This window comes from Schistocerca cancellata, chromosome 6, assembly GCF_023864275.1.
Source record: "Schistocerca cancellata isolate TAMUIC-IGC-003103 chromosome 6, iqSchCanc2.1, whole genome shotgun sequence".
Taxonomy (NCBI): Eukaryota; Metazoa; Arthropoda; class Insecta; order Orthoptera; family Acrididae; genus Schistocerca; species Schistocerca cancellata.
This window is the reverse complement of record NC_064631.1, coordinates 47,604,699-47,622,997: the sequence shown is the minus strand read 5'-3', so window position 1 is coordinate 47,622,997 and position 18,299 is coordinate 47,604,699. Positions and strand designations below refer to the sequence as shown.

The window sequence follows — 18,299 nt, the reverse complement described above, 5'->3', positions numbered from 1 at the left end:
AGGAGAGGGCAAGACAAAAGGATGTGGGTTTTAAGGGAGAGGGTAAGGAGTCATTCCAATCCCGGGAGCGGAAAGACTTACCTTAGGGGGAAAAAAGGACAGGTATACACTCACGCGCGCGGACACACACACACACACACACACACACACACACACACACACACACACACAGACACAAGCAGACATTTGTAAAGGCAAAGAGTTTGGGCAGAGATGTCAGTCAAGGTGGAAGTACAGAGGCAAAGATGTTGAAAGACAGGTGAGATATGAGCAGCGGCAACTTGAAATTAGCAGAGGTTGAGGCCTGGCGGATAACGAGAAGAGAGGATATACTGAAGGGCAAGTTCCCATCTCCGGAGTTCTGACAGGTTGGTGTTAGTGGGAAGTATCCAGATAACCCGGACGGTGTAACACTGTGCCAAGATGTGCTGGCCGTGCACCAAGGCATGTTTAGCCACAGGGTGATCCTCATTACCAACAAACACTGTCTGCCTGTGTCCATTCATGCGAATGGACAGTTTGTTGCTGGTCATTCCCACATAGAAAGCTTCACAGCGTAGGCAGGTCAATTGGTAAATCACATGCGTGCTTTCACACATGGCTCTGCCTTTGATCGTGTACACCTTCCGGGTTACAGGACTGGAGTAGATGGTGGTGGGAGGGTGCATGGGACAGGTTTTACACCGGGGGCAGTTACAAGGGTAGGAGCCAGAGGGTAGGGAAGGTGGTTTGGGGATTTCATAGGGATGAACTAAGAGGTTACGAAGATTAGGTGGACGATGGAAACACACTCTTGGTGGAGTGGGGAGGATGGATCTCATTTCAGGGCAGGATTTGAGGAAGTCGTATCCCTGCTGGAGAGCCACATTCAGAGTCTGATCCAGTCACGGAAAGTATCCTGTCACAAGTGGGGCACTTTTGGGGTTCTTCTGTGGAAGGTTCTGGGTTTGAGGGGATGAGGAAGTGGCTCTGGTTATTTGCTTTTGTACCAGGTCGGGAGGGTAGTTGCGGGATGCAAAAGCTTTTTCAGGTTGTTGGTGTAATGGTTCAGGGATCCCGGACTGGAGCAGATTCGTCTGCCACGGAAAGCAATTTCTTAAATGTCGTAAAAGCCTTTGGCATGTACTCCTGTTTCGCTGTGCCATGAATTATGGTCGTCTTTCATAGACTTGAACAGCTCTTTAAGTTCAGTCTTGTGTTTCATCACTAGCTCGATTAATCTGCTGTTCTATAACCATGTGGTGTTGAATGCTGAAGGAAAACGTCATTTGATCAATTAATGCAAAGCACTGGAGAGAAAAATGGGCAAAACCAGAAATTGAAAAAAATATTTTGCACTCCCTTATATGTTCAACTGATTGTTTCAGAATTAAATTTGGTTTATGAGCACACCAATGTATGAAAAGATCTGAGGGGTATTTTCATCTCAAAAGTTTTTGTACCCCATTATGTTGCACAGCCATTGTGTGTCTGAGCTACCGGTTCTCTACCACAATCAAATTCACTTATGCAGCCAAATACATGCTCTGCTAAGGTAGCAGCACTTGGTTATCACTGATGTCAACATTATCATTGATGCCAACAAAATCCAAAAATTTCTCACACGCTTCACCCGTGGATATTCCATATTGAAAACAGTTCAGACTTGGGACTGGCTTGAAACATTTACCATTTCATCCATAGTAACTGTAACAAATGTCATTTGTTTTAGTTTTTTCGAAAGTTCTGTACAAATGGCTTCAGCAATGGACTCAATGAGGTCCTTCTGTACATAACTTGAGATGCCTTCAGAAGCAATTGAATCTGCAAGCAATATGACATTCATTTTTTTTTTGTGCCAGTGAGTTAAACAGTTCAACATAATCGCCCCTATTATCCTTGTCCTCTGTTTCATTGTGTCCTCTGAAAGGTGGTTCTTGTGCAGCTAGGAAACAATTGACAACTAAACAGCTCACAATGAGTCTATTTTCCTTCATTTGTTCATTATGCTTCTGAACATATAATATCAAGGTACTATTCACACAAAAATCTACCCTTGTACTGCCAAATTTAATGAACATCCATACAGGTGTAATTTGGTCCTTGGAATTTTCGCACCATAAGTTGCAGAAATTGTTCATGTCACTCGTGCCACTTTTCATCCACAACATATTGGAAACAAAAAAAACACATGGCCAACAGTACAATTTTTGTGTCTCTTTACAGCCACGCAACCATTTGCAAGAGGATTACCAAGGTTCTTGAAAATGTCTGATGTAAACTTCAAATACTGTAATATATAAATGCGGAACATTTGATGTAGGCAGTCCCTCTTTGATCTTGTCACTTTTTGTCTCAAAACTAAGTCCTCTGAATGGATGTCTCCACAGACATTCCAGCACAGACTTGCAATCTGATGTGTTTGTTTCTTTTGGTGAATCCACTGCTTCGTCCATACTGCTTCAGAAAGCCAACATCACACTTATGCAGAAACTAATTCAAAACCATTAAAGAAATATTTCTTCACTAAAACTATAATGAATGAATACCAACATTTTCTCAAACATTAAAACTCTAAAATATGTAGCCTGATTTATATCTGAACTTTCAGCACTAGCTCACGAAAGAAAAACACTCGTGTCTTAGGAAGAGCTAGAGAATCGTAGGTATTACACAACTATCAACTGCCTTACAACTGCCAGCTCTTCTCTTTCACTAGCAAAAGTGAGAGTGGGAATAGGCCTCACAATGGAACGCATCCGCAGCGTTAATCACTATTGGTAGGAAGTTACAGGAATGTAGCATGTAGCTGACCAGCCCCCATGGCCTTCCAAACTGGTGCCTGTCACACTGACAACTGCTAATGTTTTAAGTGCACCCAGGTTAACAGTGCATTTTTATACATATGAAGTATGCACCCAACTGAAATTGTTGAAACAATATATGCCAAGAATGGTTAAATGTAAAAAAAAGTGTTTATCTGTAACTGTAATCGGCGATAACGGTAGTTACTAGCACGCCTTGCCCCAGGTCATCACCATTATTTACCGGTTCGCTCCTAGTGAATTCAACTTTGGTTCAAAAGGAGCGAAACTGATAATTATGTAGTTTACACATGGAAATGAAATAAATAATAGGCCAAAGAAATTCATTTAAGAATCAAATAAAGCTTATTTTCCTTGAAATTGCCTCCTAAGCTATGGATGTGTTCTTGAATAGAATTTGTTAATTACTTGCATGTAAATAATTTATAATAAATGTGTGCCACTGTAGCGCAAGTAAAAGGTTCCCCGCCTAGAAACTTCGTGTGAAGGTGATCCACAGAACAATTATTAATTTTCATCTGATGGATTGTCACAGCTTATATTAAAATGCATCTCACAATCTCTCTTTGCATACCTCCATCAGAGTACTTACTGCATAACTGCAACAGATGTGCTCATGTCTGGGGCTGGTGGCTTTGACTCATTGATAAGATCTGAGAGAGCTGTTTCAGATAATGTTCTGCTCTTCCGGGCACGTTCTTTTGCTAGTTCCCTTTGCAGCAACACCTTTTCTGTTTCTAGTTGTTCCAGTTTATCCAACAGAGGTTTCGTAGCAGAATCAGTTTTTGATTCCAGGCTTCTGGGGAGAAAAACTGTGTGTTAGCAACATTTTTAATAAGTTTCAAAGAAGTCTTTTTATAGAAAGCTATAATACACTGCTAATCAGTATAACCAAGAAGGGTAAGGTAATAAATTTACTGCTAAGAAAAGTGATACAGTCAATTTCTGTATTGTGAAAAAATAATGAAACTGGATTCCACCATATAATTAATGATTAAATATTTGTAAGAACATGAAATATAGCTTACAGATGCAAGCGGCATTCTACAAATCTACACTTTGTGTCTAATTAAAACACAAATCACTTCCTGTATAATTAAAACATGAATCAACAAACAATCTACATTTACTCTACGCTGTGAACACCCTTTAATGATTTCATTAAATCGCAATTTATGACTGAATTTGTGATACATGTGAAAATTCTGGGACCAATGATAAGAAGTCAATTATGTTTACAATAAAAAGAGGCACTTTGTGTATATTGCATACAGCATAAATTTTCATTCTGCTTTCATTTACCCAAGTTATTCACACTGCAGTATTCAGTACCTTAAAATCCCTTTTTCAGTTATCCATACAGTTATTCCGATTCATAAAAATCTGTACCAATTAATTCAAAATGACCAAGATTCCACTCAAAATGACAGTCAGCAGAGCAGTATAGATCTGTTAAGAAGAGACATATTTTACTAATGACATCCTTAGAGAAATTTTTTTTTTAAGAGGGAGGGCGGGGGAGGGGGGTAGGAGAGTGGGGGGGGGGGGGGGGATAGAAGAAGAAGAAGATGAAGAAGAAGAAGAAAAATCTGTGAATGAGATTATTTTGGTTTGAATGATATACGAGGATTTTGGTTAATCAGTGTAACTATGTGAAACTCTGAAGATGGGAGTATATAATCTCAAAATTGGTAAGGTAATGTTAATATCTTGAAAAACAGCTGGATGAAATTTATCCAGCATAAAACTAACAAAAATACAGCTGAAAGCCCCATCAAATCAATCTGCAAAGAGAAGTTTACAAAACGTATGTGTATACGTTTTTGATGGTGAGTCTGAGCCTTGGATACTTGTCTTTCAGGCACAATCCCTCACAATTTTAGCCATCAAACTACATCACAGATTTACGACAATCTCCTGTGTGCCATTACTTATCTCTTCCATTCCCAAATGCTCATTTTGCAGTTCTGACGGAGAAGGACTGTTTTAGCTGCTGTGACTATCAGTGACCAAACATTTCAGCTTTAAGTGATATAAAACTTCCATACTTTGTGGAACTTGCTTGTTGATTTACAGAGTTTCTGGACCTTACACTGTTTTTTCTGTTGCCCTCTTTAATACCAAAGTACCAGGTTATTTGCAAACAACATGTACTTAAAGCACTGCTGGGTGTCTAGCACTGGGCTATGCCCGAGAGATTCATAGTACTACAAACTGTCAGATTAGCTTATACAGCTCACAGTATTCACTATACTGTTCAAGTGTTCCAATACAGCAACTGAATAGAATGTCTATATTTAACAACACTAAGATTCCATTCTGGCAGCACTCATTCTGAAAGACTATCTTTCTACTCCCTCTAAACAGTTTAAGAGTTAGTGTTTCTCAACAGTGCTGAAAGAAGAGTTTGCAGTCTCCAGTCACTTTTACTTTTAAGGTCAATATTGTTCTCACTGACTGGAAACTGCAGTCCACCTATGTGGAATACCTTGTACCCCAGACTGCCTAATACAATGGGCGACAGTGCAATAGATGGTCTAGAAACAACATGCCAAACAGTATTTTGCTTCAACAGCCACTGATCTTCTCGGCATGTTGTTCACTTCTAAGGTGGTTCACCAACATTCCTACCTATCCACAAAAACATTCTAAACATTGGCCTAATGGGGATCACAGAAGCATGCACAGACCTTACAGTAGAAATGATGACTACGAGCAATGAGCATTTCTACAGCCTGACATCAGTTGGGGTGAGAAGGAAATAGTAATTAATGCAATGACATTATGCTGTTCACCTTAAGTTACAGTGCACAAACTGGTTAAGTTAATAAGGTACATAATTTTTCAGTAATACTGTTAATGAAGAATAAAATGTGGATAAATAATAGCTTATTATTGATAAAATGTGCATTTGTTTCCACCTGGCATCTGTATCTTCTGTAAGCCGCCGAACTGTCTCTTGAAGCCTCTGGCACTCTGCCACTAAAGACGCTTCTCTTGTTCTGAATTCATCAACCATTTGGTCTTTTTCCTGGACAACTTGTCTTACCACCTCATTGAAAGTTATCTGGAACAGTTAGCATTGATGTATTAATTCATACTTCATAGCTACTTAGTAATTTATAAACTCATTTGTAATTTGTGAACTCATTCTTATCCACCACCATTGTTAATTGAGGATTTCATTTCACTACCAGTTACAGTCACATGATCACCTTCCGGTAGCCTGCTTTACAACAGACAAAATAATAAAATTTTGAAAGTACTATACTGTCAAGGAACAAGTTGGATTTCGAGGTGGATACAGCTCAATGGCCCATTACAGAGCCAAGAAACTACATATTATATGACAGTACCATCTTATACATTATAGGTAATGCTAGTTGATGCGTATAAGAACTGTGAAGCTATGCAGAAAGGAAAGGTGACAGAAAATGGTGTTTTAACTGAACAATTAAGTCTGTAGGATTTTCTTTTCTTTTTCTTTTTCTTTTTTTTAAGAAATTTGCAAAATTTATTTACAGAATATCTTGGGAGGAAAAAAAAAGAAAAATCGGCCCAAACTGGCACAACGCGGACATTATTGTCCTTCACAAGAAAAGATGCACCCAAGACAAAAAAAACTATTGACCTTACATTAGTATTCTCCACATAATTCAGGAGATATTCACCAGCATCACAAACTTTACAGAAAAAAAACCATTAGGTTTTAATCAGGCAAAGGAAAAAGATGGGTTTAGAAGTGGATAGAGCACACTGGACCATTAGAAAGTTCAGACAGAAATTACAAAAATAGAGCAATTAGTGTGGATTACTATTTTGCAGTGATTAATATATTTTGAGAAAGTTTTGACTCAAGTCACTACCTAATCTGTACAAAGCACTGATTTCAAATGTTACTGAATTACCCTTCAGCTTAGTAACACGTGCAATAAACGCCTTGTTTCTCAGAGCCCACAGTTTAGATTTCATTAGACATAATCAGGATAATTGGAAATTCAGTAATGAAGTAAGAGGCAAGAAAGGAGAGTCTATCATCGGAACTATTTTCAGCACTGGTAGGGGAATTTTTCAGATTCTTAAACTACATAAACGAAGAAGGAAAATGTGTTAATTGAATGTTCTCCAATTTGCAGATGACATTGCACTGTTTTCCTCTAGAACAGAGGAACTTCGACATCAAATGGAAGTTCAGACTTAGGTGTAACGACTGACGTAGTGTACTTATCACAAAGGAAACCGTACAAATTGACAATTAAGTCATAGACTCAGTTGGCGAGTTTTGTATTTATAGTACTGGAAGACGAGAAAATGCAGAGAGAACAGAAGAGTGAAAACGATTAGAGTGCTTTCCGAAAAAATTTAAGCAGTTTTAAAACAAGGCTTCCAATGGGTCTGAAACTGCTAGTGCATATCCCAGTTCTGACAGATAGCAATGAGACACAGACTTCAAATTTGAAAATTGCTCAAAAACTGAAGAGTCCTCTGCAACAAATGGAGAAATGGATGTTGGAAATCACTAGGGACACAAGTCTATTAGTTGAGCATGGAACAAACTGGAATGAAAAAGAAATAGTAGAGGATGGGACACAGCCAACTGAATGGGCAGTAGGCAAACCAAGAAAGATCTTTGTGGTATTCCTGAGAAAACCACCTAAAACATACAGGGACAACTTGGATTAGCTGAAGTTTGCAAACAACAGGAGGTCTTTACGATGCTAGTTATCTAAACGCTATGTGGACCATAATGGCAACCTCTCGATGTGACACAGAACACGAAAGGATGGTTATGGGAGGAACGTAAGAGTCTGGATCAATTGTTACCTGCTTCTTTGCCTCTTCATCTCTACGTGCCTTCTTGAGTTCCTCTTGTAGTTTTAGATCCCATTGCTTTCTTTCAGTTTCTACAGCTGTTTTTACTGCACTTTCTTTCTCCACTAACAACTTCTCTCGCAGCTGATTCATCTGTTGCTCATGGTACGCCAGTTCTACGAGATCGGCACGCTGAAATAATTAAAAAGAAAATACAGGAATTTAATAGAGGACAAGAAGTAAATTTTTATGCTAATCTTTCTATTTACAGCAATGTTGTATTTTAAGTGACAGAAACAATTAAAGAAAGTGGAATGCCTCTTAGTAAGATGAAGAGAACATATCACATGTTGTTCAAGAATTATTGGAGATCAAGTGCAAGTATCTCCCTGGTGGCTGATTGTCACGATACTTGGAAAATGCATTCAATCACTTCTTTGTACCATCAGACACAGGTAAGACAGGTAGAAGGCTTCGGTTCATCGTCAGAATACTTGGAAAATGCAGTCAATCGCTTCTGCGTACCATCTTAGAATACTGTGTAAGTGTGTGGGGCCATTAAACAAATAGCACTGAGGATATTGAATTTATACATAGAAGGGTAGCATGAATAGTCATAGGTTTGTTTGACTCATAGGAGAATGTCACAAAAATGTTGGAAAACTAACTGGAAAACTCTTGAAGCCTGGCCTAAGTTTTCCCATTAAAAGCTACTTACAAAATTTCAAGAACCTGTAATAAGTTAAGAATCTACAGTTCTCTTTTATCCTCCTACACATCACTCCTGTAGCACAGTGAAGTCAAAATTAGACTAACTGCAGGACACACAGATGCTTTTGAGCAATCACTCATCTCACACTCCAAACAATTGGAAAAAGAAGAAACCCTAAAATGCTGTTCCATGCTAAGTATCCTTAGCTATGCATTTCATAGTAATTTTCAAAGTATGTAAATGGATGTGGGTCTCAACTAAGCTTCTGGATTTCTATACCTGTCTGTAACCTCAATTTTAACTAACAAACACCAAGGAACTTTACAAATGGTGTATCATTTAGTGCAAAACCATTAACAACTATTGCTGGTTACAAAAGATCCTTTTTGTTTGCTTACAACTGCGTAACGAAAGTTTGAGAATTAGGACAGAAGACATGTGCTGTAAACAAATTGTATAGCAAATTAACTGCTGTAATCTAAGCTGTGTCAGAGTTTGGACTTTTGATTGGAAAGCATGTGCCACCAAGAAAAATATAATTCTTGAACAGGTCTTTTCAAGTCATTCATGTGGGTTAGAAAGGGAGGGAACCCAGAACTTAAATTTGTGGGACTTCATGTTTCATAACACTCCACTCTAACTTAAATTTTATTCCTATGCTGCTGTTTGTCGGATTGGCCCTTTGCTTTGTGTTTCACAGGAAGGATAACTATTACCAAACAGAAGGTCTGTCATCAGCATTGTAATATTTTGATTTACTAAAATTAATTTCGTGGCCCACAATGTTTTACAAAACTTTGCTTGGGGGGTCAGATATAACTTCCCCCATACAAAATCCTTTACAAAAGGTGTACCTTGAGCCAGTTAGTAAGTTCTGTTTCGAAGAAAATAATCCAGTACTCCACTGCATGCTGCTCTCTCCAAAATTTTTTAAACTGCTATAAGGATGATAATGGTTCAGTTATTACAGGGCATGCTGAAAAGTAATGCCTCTGAATTTTTTACTCTTATCTTGACATCAGTTGCGTGTGCAATCTGCCTGCACATACCTCCACAGCCGTTATTCGCCTCTCTCATTTATGGCCCGTGGTGCACCACAGTTGCCTCGACACCATCTTCAGATAGCACCACTCTGACATGAAAGGTATACTTTAACCAGGGCAGCATGCAAACAGTTTACAAACTTGGCCACTTCGTAAATGCTTCCACCCCTGACCTGGAAGCCAATGACCAAATTCTTTTGGACATCAGATAAATTGCGCTGTCTCCGCATTACAACAACAACTGCAATGTTTTCCACATCCCCCAAACAAGTTTTATATACCATCCACTACTAATGCGCCATCTGTGAGTGGTTATTGCACCTTGACAACAAATACAGGTAGTGGTCACATTAATGTGACAGGACTGCATAAAATGTTGCCCATTACCATCTAAATTGTACACGCACATTGTGTGTGTGTGTGTGTGTGAGGGCAGGGGGGGGGGGGCACATAGTCCCATCACTCCACTGTTTCTGAAGGAAAAAAAATAAAGAAAGAAATAAAGGAAGAAAACAAAATAAAGGAAAGGAAAAAAAGGAAGGAAAAAAAAAATCGGAGGGCAAAGGTCATGATTTAGGCTCTGTTTCAGACCAGGTGAAATCATTAAAACACTGAAAAATAATTGAAGTTACAACGTCCATAGGCCACTGTGACCATTTCCAATGTGTATTGTGAACTGATATTTATTCATATCATAACATACACATGCTAATCATTTGATTAGAGTACAGGAGAAATGTCAAAAAATTGGGTAATACAACTTCACTGATATAAAACTATGATTAGTATGGAAGGGCGGTATTTTAATATTAAGGCAACATTTTTCAGAAATAGACAAATTTATGCAAGACTCATTATTAATTAAAACTTCCGGGCTGAATTGCCGTGGTCCATATATAAAACTACTACTCCTTCCTGACGTTTCGTTGCCGGCTGCCAACATCATCTGAAGTGAGATGGCGACTGGCTGCTAGGCGCTGGTGGGCCCACTTATATAGAGCGCTTAGATGGTGCCACCACTCGTCACGTGCTTTCTACTTTAAAACTATCCCTGGCTAGTGCCATCTCTCTCGATTACAGGTAATCGATTGTCACTTCGTTGGTACAAAGTCGAACACCACATCTTGTCTAGTTTTAATCCTTCTTCTTTCCTATTAAAATTATTTCCGTGCTTGTAGATCTCTATAGCTTCTCTATACATGTGAGTATAATGATGTGAGGCCCTAGCGATCACGTTTGTCTCACTAAACTTTATTTAGTTTTCAAAGATGGTGATCACAAAATAAAGTTTAGTGAGACAAACGTGATAGCTAGAGCCTCACATCATTATACTCACATGTATAGAGAAGCTATAGAGATCTACAAGCACGGAAATAATTTTAATAGGAAAGAAGAAGGATTAAAACTAGACAAGATGTGGTGTTCGACTTTGTACCAACGAAGTGACAATCGATTACCTGTAATCGAGAGAGATGGCACTAGCCAGAGATAGTTTTAAAGTAGAAAGCACGTGACGAGTGGTGGCACCATCTAAGTGCTCTATATAAGTGGGCCCACCAGCACCTAGCACCCAGTCGCCAACTCACCTCAGAAGATGTTGTCCACAGCCGGCAACGAAACGTCAGGAAGAAGAAGAAGAAAGTTTATATATGGACCATGGCAATTCAGCCCGGAAGTTTTAATTAATGAAGACGTCAGCCTTGAAAGCTTACATGCTATGATTACGCAAGGCTGTTGATTAAACTACATCTTGCTAAAATTGTCAGTTCATCCTTCATGAAATCATCTTCCAATTAATAGCACACTGTAGAGTACCGTGTACCTTTATTTGAAGTCCATATAACCTCATACTTAGAATGTACAAGTAGCTTTCCATAAGTACCAGAACACTTTTTTTTTTACCTCAGCTGATGTCAGTTAAAAGCATGGAATTTGTTGCGAGACATTGTGGAATATACCCACTTCAGCCCCTATAGTTTTTTGAAGTTGTGATAGGTGGCAGTGCTACGTGATAGGTGGCAGTGCTACACATAGCCTTCAACCTGGCATCTGTTATGGAGGTGTGTTGCAAGTAGAGAGCTGTCATTGACACTCTTTAGCAGGAGCATTTCAGATATTTGTAAGTGCTTGCAGAATATCTGCGGAGACCTGGCAGTGAACAAAAGTTCAGTGAGTCATTGGGCAAGGCGTCTTATCATTGCAACAAATTCGCAGAAACCTGTCCAATCTCCCACTTGAGGTTTGGTCACATAGCTGTGACCCCTGCAATGTTGGAACGTGCGGACACACTCATTAGAGGTGATTGACACATCAGATTCAAATACCTCACGGCACAACTGCAGCCACACAAGTTTGCAACACCCAACAGAAGCTATAATAATAATAATAATAATAATAATAATAATAACAACAATAATAATAAAACATTGGACTTTCTTTCTCATCCACCCTACAACCCAGATTTCGCACCTTCAGACTTCCATCTGCTTGGCCTAATGGAGGGCGCACTCTGCGGGAGCAGTACGTAGATGGTGGAGTGGTTAGTGATGCAGCAAGACATTGGCTACAACATCAACCAGTAGAGTGATACCTTGTGAGCATACTGGCCTTCCCTGTAACGTGGCATAAGGCTGTCGCAATGAACAGAGATTATGTTGAAAAATGAATTTTTGTAGCCAAAACAGTGGAGAATAATATGGTATATTGGAACCATAAAAAAAAAACTTGCTTTAAGAAAATAATTGTGTAGCATTACCTACTGATCGCCCCTCGTATATAGAACGGCATAGACAATGCTCATCTTTATGTTCAGAAATAAGGATACTTTATTTATATGAGAAACTGTCAAATGAAAATGAAACAGATGGAAAAAGTAAGTGAACCGTTTATTACTCCAAAGACAACTGCAATCACTTAATACATTTATCTCACTGAAAGAAAATACAGTCAATTTCTTCATGGAAAAATGTTCGCAGTTGGTTAAGGAACCATGATCTTATTGCAGTGTCCACTTCTTCATCCAAACCGAATCAACAGCCACAAATGTCTTCTTCAGGACACCAAAAATACAGAAATCTATTGAGAAAGGCTGGGACTGTATGGAGAATGATTAAGGACAGGCGGAGTCACATGTTGCCAAGGTTATTTCGATTATGCTGCAGAAGCTTTGCTGGGAAGCCTTGTGGCTTAAGGTATAAGGATTGTGATCGTGAACACACTGTACTTCTCTTCTCTCTAGCAGAGAATGAAAGCTGATACAGAAGTTAATCATTATTACTTTAAATAAAATCCGTTTTATTGCGGAAAAAAGAAAGAAATGATCAGCATTATGTGCCTATATAATCTGAAGATGAGAGTGTCTTGACAAACATAGTTTTTGTGTGGTTTTCCTCTCAAAAAATATTACCTTTCTCTTAGTAAATGTGAAGAAGAGAGTGTGACAAAGTGTTATACAACTTATGACACTATCTCTCAGATTTTCTTGCGAACTATGAACTATATCTCATTATAACTCATGTTAGAGGTGATTGCAAAAATCACACAATGTTACTGTACGTACACTTACGCACTGTACATATGTAATGCATCAAAATAAAAGTTTTCAAGTAAGTCTTCATAAAAACACGATTTTCGATTTTATTCCACTGTATAGTGGGCAGGGTATATGCGCATGCAGGAAAACAGCTATAGAAAGAGGGGGGGTCTACGCACAAGGACATGTGCATGTAAATACACGTAAGGCATGGTTCGAGTCGTCCCAAAATCAGAGGATGTGCAGAACAATGGAACCATAATAAGTGATTAAAATTTCAGAGATGACATGCATGAAGGTCCAGCAGCACCCCTTTTTGTGTGACCAGACAGGGCAGTGTTGCGCTTTGTTCAGTTGGAGGAGAACTCTGTCGATATCACAGGTCGCAATATCAACACACGAGCGTATTCAAACAGAGAAAAATGATTGGTCTCCAGGAAACGGGTTTGTCACACCACAACATAGGTACAGGTTACACTGCTAAGACAGTGAAGCGAGTGTGGAACCAGTAGAAAGGAGAGGGTTGTACATGGTGACAAATGGGTACTGGACCAAACAATGCGATCACAGATCAGAATGACCCCATCCTGTCCATACGGAAGTTACAGACAGAACAGCTTCATACACAGTGTAGACTCAGCTCTGAAGCACTGCCATGGATGTGGACATGTCGGCAATAGTTCGATGGTGTCTACTGAGGACCCAACTGGTGGCACACAAGTCATTATGTCAGCTTCCATTTGCCAGAAATCACAAACACTTCAGATTGTTACAGGCAACTGGACATTGTCATTGGTGTGATGTGTGGAAAAATATAGTATTTTTGGATGAGTCCCACTTAAATTTATCCTACAATTATGGCTATGAATGTATTAGAGGCTACAGGAATGAATGGAACAACTTAAAAAACTCACCACCTCTGTATTTAAGGCAACCTGAACAGCAATTGCTGCACCAGTGAGGTTTTAGAGGCAGAGGCATTGCCCCTCTGGCAGGCAGATCCCCATGCTGATTTCAGAAAGGCAATGCCTGGTCACATGACGAAGTTTGTGCAAGCCTCCTTCAAAGAACAATGGGTACAACAGCTTCCCCGTACTGCACATTTGCCTGATGAGACTCCCATTTATCACATCTGGGGTACAGTCAGTCGGCAACTTTAATGTTCTTGTCCTCCTGCAACCACTCCCCATGCATTGTGGATGCACTAAAAAACCGCCTAGCAGTTGGTTCGACAGTAGCACGTCCAGGCACTCTTTGATTATGAGCCACGACAATCATATGTATAGAGTCACATACCTAATCCGTCGAATAAATTTCATTGCAATCATGTCTCCTCCTTTGTCGCAATTTTAACAAACAGTAATGTATATTTTGAAACAAAAACACAAAAACATGCACCCCGCATAGATGATCAGACACTTTTTACCCAAGTAGATAGGCGCATGTGCTGACTGCCAAAGGGGGGATACAAATTCTTAAAATTTCTTTACCACATTTTCCTTTACACAAAATCGCACACAATATGACAACCTACAACAACTTGCAATGAATTGTTTTTAAAAATTGCTAAAAACATTTATGTATAAATTATGTGTTATGAATGTTGCACATGATTTTACAGTTTTTTAAATCTGTCGAATATCGACTGTTCTTGTATCTTATGGCAATAATTAAAGCATATGTAATTATATGGAATAGTACATCTATTCCTTAATCTAAAGTGAGATAATATCAATTCATACTACCATTGCGCCATCTGATGTATTTCGGTATCATCAACAATGTTGACAAAGGAATCTGTCAATTGTAATGTGGTGAAGAATGTGCAAACTTGCAATCAGCACAATAAGGTGTGTACGTACACATGGCTGTTATTTTAAAATTGATATGCTAACTTCTAGGATAGCTCATGATATTTTTTCAAAAACAAGTGAGTCATGAGTGCCCAAGTCATAACCTTAGAACACCAATAAGTAGAAGAAATTAAAAGCGACTATACGTTAAGCCCAATCAACGGAAGGACGTCTCCTTGGAGAGAGGTCCACAAAATGTGCCGTACAGACAGCAGAGTTCCTCAACCAAAGACTACATGTCCTTTGCCATATTGCTGCTATGGATAAAGAGTAAAATGCAGTCAACAGCCCACGTATCGTTTGCTGAAACAGCCGGTAACACATACACTGGTATGAAACCAGTTTGAAAAAGGGCATTTGGTCAGGAAATGGCAAACCGTCAAAGGTTAGTGACAATGAGAACAAAGTGGTGGGGATCACCACTTAATAAATGGTGATGACTAGAACGACAGTGGCCAATACACAACCTAGCTAAAATGGTCTCCTGCGATGAGAGGAGGTTGGCCATGCCGATGGGACCCTGGAACTTGTTCCCATGAAGAAAAGACCGGTGGTAATGATAAAGTGACACTATCTGCTAACAGATGGCAACACTAAGATCATCTTAAGGAATGGAGCCTATTTCAGCCTTGGCCTTGATACTGAAAATGTTTGTTGTCAATGACAAAGGCACACACAACACTATGGTTGGTCTTATAGCCATCAGCGTACATGAAGGTACTATCGCTAAGTCATGTAGCGAAGGTCCAAATACTTAGTGATAGATTCAATCTGGAGTAGTGTCCTTGGGAAGTGAATGAAGTCCAAGATAAACACAGGCCACTGCACAAAGCCTAGGCTTGGGTAGTGGTATGGCAGGTATGTGGCAGGTAGTGTGAAGTTAAGCTGCCGGAGCAGTAGCCAAAAGTGAACTCCCAGAGGTAACAGAGAAGAAGGGTGCATCTCATACTAGCAGTCGAGGAAGTCATCTAAGAAAGGAGCATAGGATGACTGGCCGGTCATGGCAGAGAAACAGCATGCGCATCCACTGAGGAGGATATCCACTGGTATGATATTGGCAGTTCAGCACCTTCTGCATGGACTCTCAACCGGGCTACTGTAACAGGCGACAGTGGCTAAACATATTCCACGATGGTGGATTCTGTTTAGATGGTGCAAGCTGGACGAACGTTCAGAGGAATAAACAAAACACTCATACTCTACTTTCCAATGGACACGGGATGGTCCGATCCGCTCCCCAGGAAGGCCGCTTAGGACACGTAGGACGCTGAGGGCTGGGTACAGCTTGTGGTCAGGTATAACACATGGGAGGACCAAAGAAGTTTCCTATCAAGCACGAGCCCCAGGCATTTCACAGTTTCAGCAAATGGAAGAGCAACAGGCCCAAGATGTAAAGGTGTAAGAAACCCACTGAGCCACCAGCAAATCATACAAATGGCTTTATTAGTGGAAAAGTGAAAGCCACTGTTCATGCTCCACGAAAGAAGAAGATAGAGACATCGCTGAACACGTCACTCAAGGAGCCAAGTCCATGGAGAATTACAATAGATCGGAAATTCCTCGACGAAAACTGAGCCAGAGATGCCTGGCAGGAGACAGTCTGTAATAGGGTTAATGGCTGTAACAAGTAGGACGACACTCAGGATGGAGCCCTGAGGCACCTGGTCTCCTGGATAAAGGTGTCCGACAAAGCCATACCTTGAAAACTCAATCTTTTAAAAATTCCTGAAGGAAATGAGCCAGGCCATCTTGGAAACCCCACATGTATAGAGTACGGAGGACACCAGTCTTCCACCAGGTGTCATAGGCTTTCCCTAAATCAAAAAACATGGCCATTGTCTGGTATTTCCACAGAAAACTGTTCACGATATGGGTTGACAAAGTGACTAAAGATGGTCAACTGCAGAATGCTGCATACAAAATCCACATCATACAATGGTTAGTAGATAGCAAGGCTCAAGCCAGTGTATCAGCTTGCCATGAAGTTTACATTCCATCACCTTGCAGACACTTCTGGAGAAAGAAATGGGGTGGTAGCTAGAAGGAAGGTGTTTGTTCTTATCGGGCTTAGGTATGGATATGACAGCAGCTTCACACCAGCGTCTAGGAAACGTGCCATCTGCTCAGATGCAATTGTACATACGAAGGAGAAAGTGCTTGGCCGCAACAGGAAGGTACTGCAACATCTGAATGTTAACATCGTCCAGCCCTAGGGTGGAAGATTGGGATGAGGTGATAGAGTGGTTATCTCCCTTATAGTAAAGGCAGGATTGTAGCAATCACCATTCTGAGAGGATAGTATCACCCAACATGCCTCAACTCGTTTCTGAGGGAGGAAGGCGGAATGACAGTGGGTGGCATTCAAAATCTCCACAAAATAGCAGCCTAAGGTGTTGGAGATAGCAACAGGGTACACAATGATAGGTTCTGGATGGTATACCAGTTCGATTGTACAAAGAGTAGTCTACAGCATTGGCCCCTCACCTAGCTTGCATTTACGTGAATTCCCATCCAGCAAGTCCCAAGTGACTGGGAAAAAAAGGCAGGTGACTCCAGTATATAAGAAAGGTAAAAGAAAGGAACGGAAAATTACAGACCAATATCCCTAACTTCTGTTTGCTGCAGAATTCTTGAACACATTCTCAGTACGAATATAATAAACTTACTTGAGGCTAAGCAGCCTATGTACACGAATCAGCGTGGTTTTAGAAAGCATCGCTCATCCAAAACTCAGCTTGTCCTTTTATCAGATGATATACTGAGAACAACAGATGAAGGGCAACTGGCAGATTCCATATTTCTAGATTTCCAGAAACCATCTGACCCCGTGTTCCATTGCAGGCTGTTAACGAAGGCACGGGCATCTAGAGTAAGTTCAGAGATAAGTGAGTGGCTCCAAGACTTCTTAAATAATAGAACTCAGTACATTGTCCTCGACAGCGAGTATTCATCAGAGACAAAAGTATCATCAGGAATGTCCCAGGGAAGTGTGATAGGACTGCTGCTGTTCTCTATATACATAAATGATTTGGAGGACAGGGTGTGCAGCAGTCTATGGTTGTTCGCTGATGATGCAGTGACGTACGTTAAGGTGTCGAAGTTGGGTGACTGTAGGAAGATAACAAGACGACTTAGACAAAATTTCCAGTTGATGTGATAAATGGTAGCTAACCCTAAATGTGGAAAAATTAAAGTTAATGTGGATGAGTAAGAAGGTCAAACCTGTACTGTTAGGATACAGTATTACTAGTGTACTCCTTGACACACTCAAGTCAAAGTATCTGAGCATAACGGTGCAAGGCAATATGAGGTGGAACAAGCATGTGAAAACTGTGGTACAGAAGGCAAATAGTTGACCGGTTTACTTGGTGAATTTTAGGAAAGAGTGGTTCACCTGTAATGGAGATGGCATATAGGACACTGGTGAGACCTATTCTTGAATACTGCTGGAGTGTTTGGGATCAGTACCATGTCAGATTGAAGGAAGACTTCAAAGCAATTCAGAGGGGTGCTGCTAGATTTGTTACTGGTAAGTTCGGACGT

The 18,299-nt window shown here is 40.1% G+C and overlaps 1 protein-coding gene across 3 annotated transcripts in view; it reads right to left on the bottom strand.

The window, feature by feature from the left end:
- The window catches only part of LOC126190656 (RB1-inducible coiled-coil protein 1), a 329,494-nt gene that overhangs the window by 41,099 nt on the left and 270,096 nt on the right, over positions 1-18,299 (bottom strand). For 2 of the 3 annotated variants that reach the window (XM_049931085.1, XM_049931086.1), the window contains exons 15-17: positions 7,629-7,808; positions 5,726-5,871; positions 3,397-3,603 (exon numbers count right to left, since the gene is read on the bottom strand). In XM_049931085.1, the coding sequence (XP_049787042.1) occupies positions 3,397-3,603; positions 5,726-5,871; positions 7,629-7,808 (533 nt within the window). The remainder of the gene's footprint in view (positions 1-3,396; positions 3,604-5,725; positions 5,872-7,628; positions 7,809-18,299) is intronic. The other variant, XM_049931087.1, reaches the window with a different exon arrangement.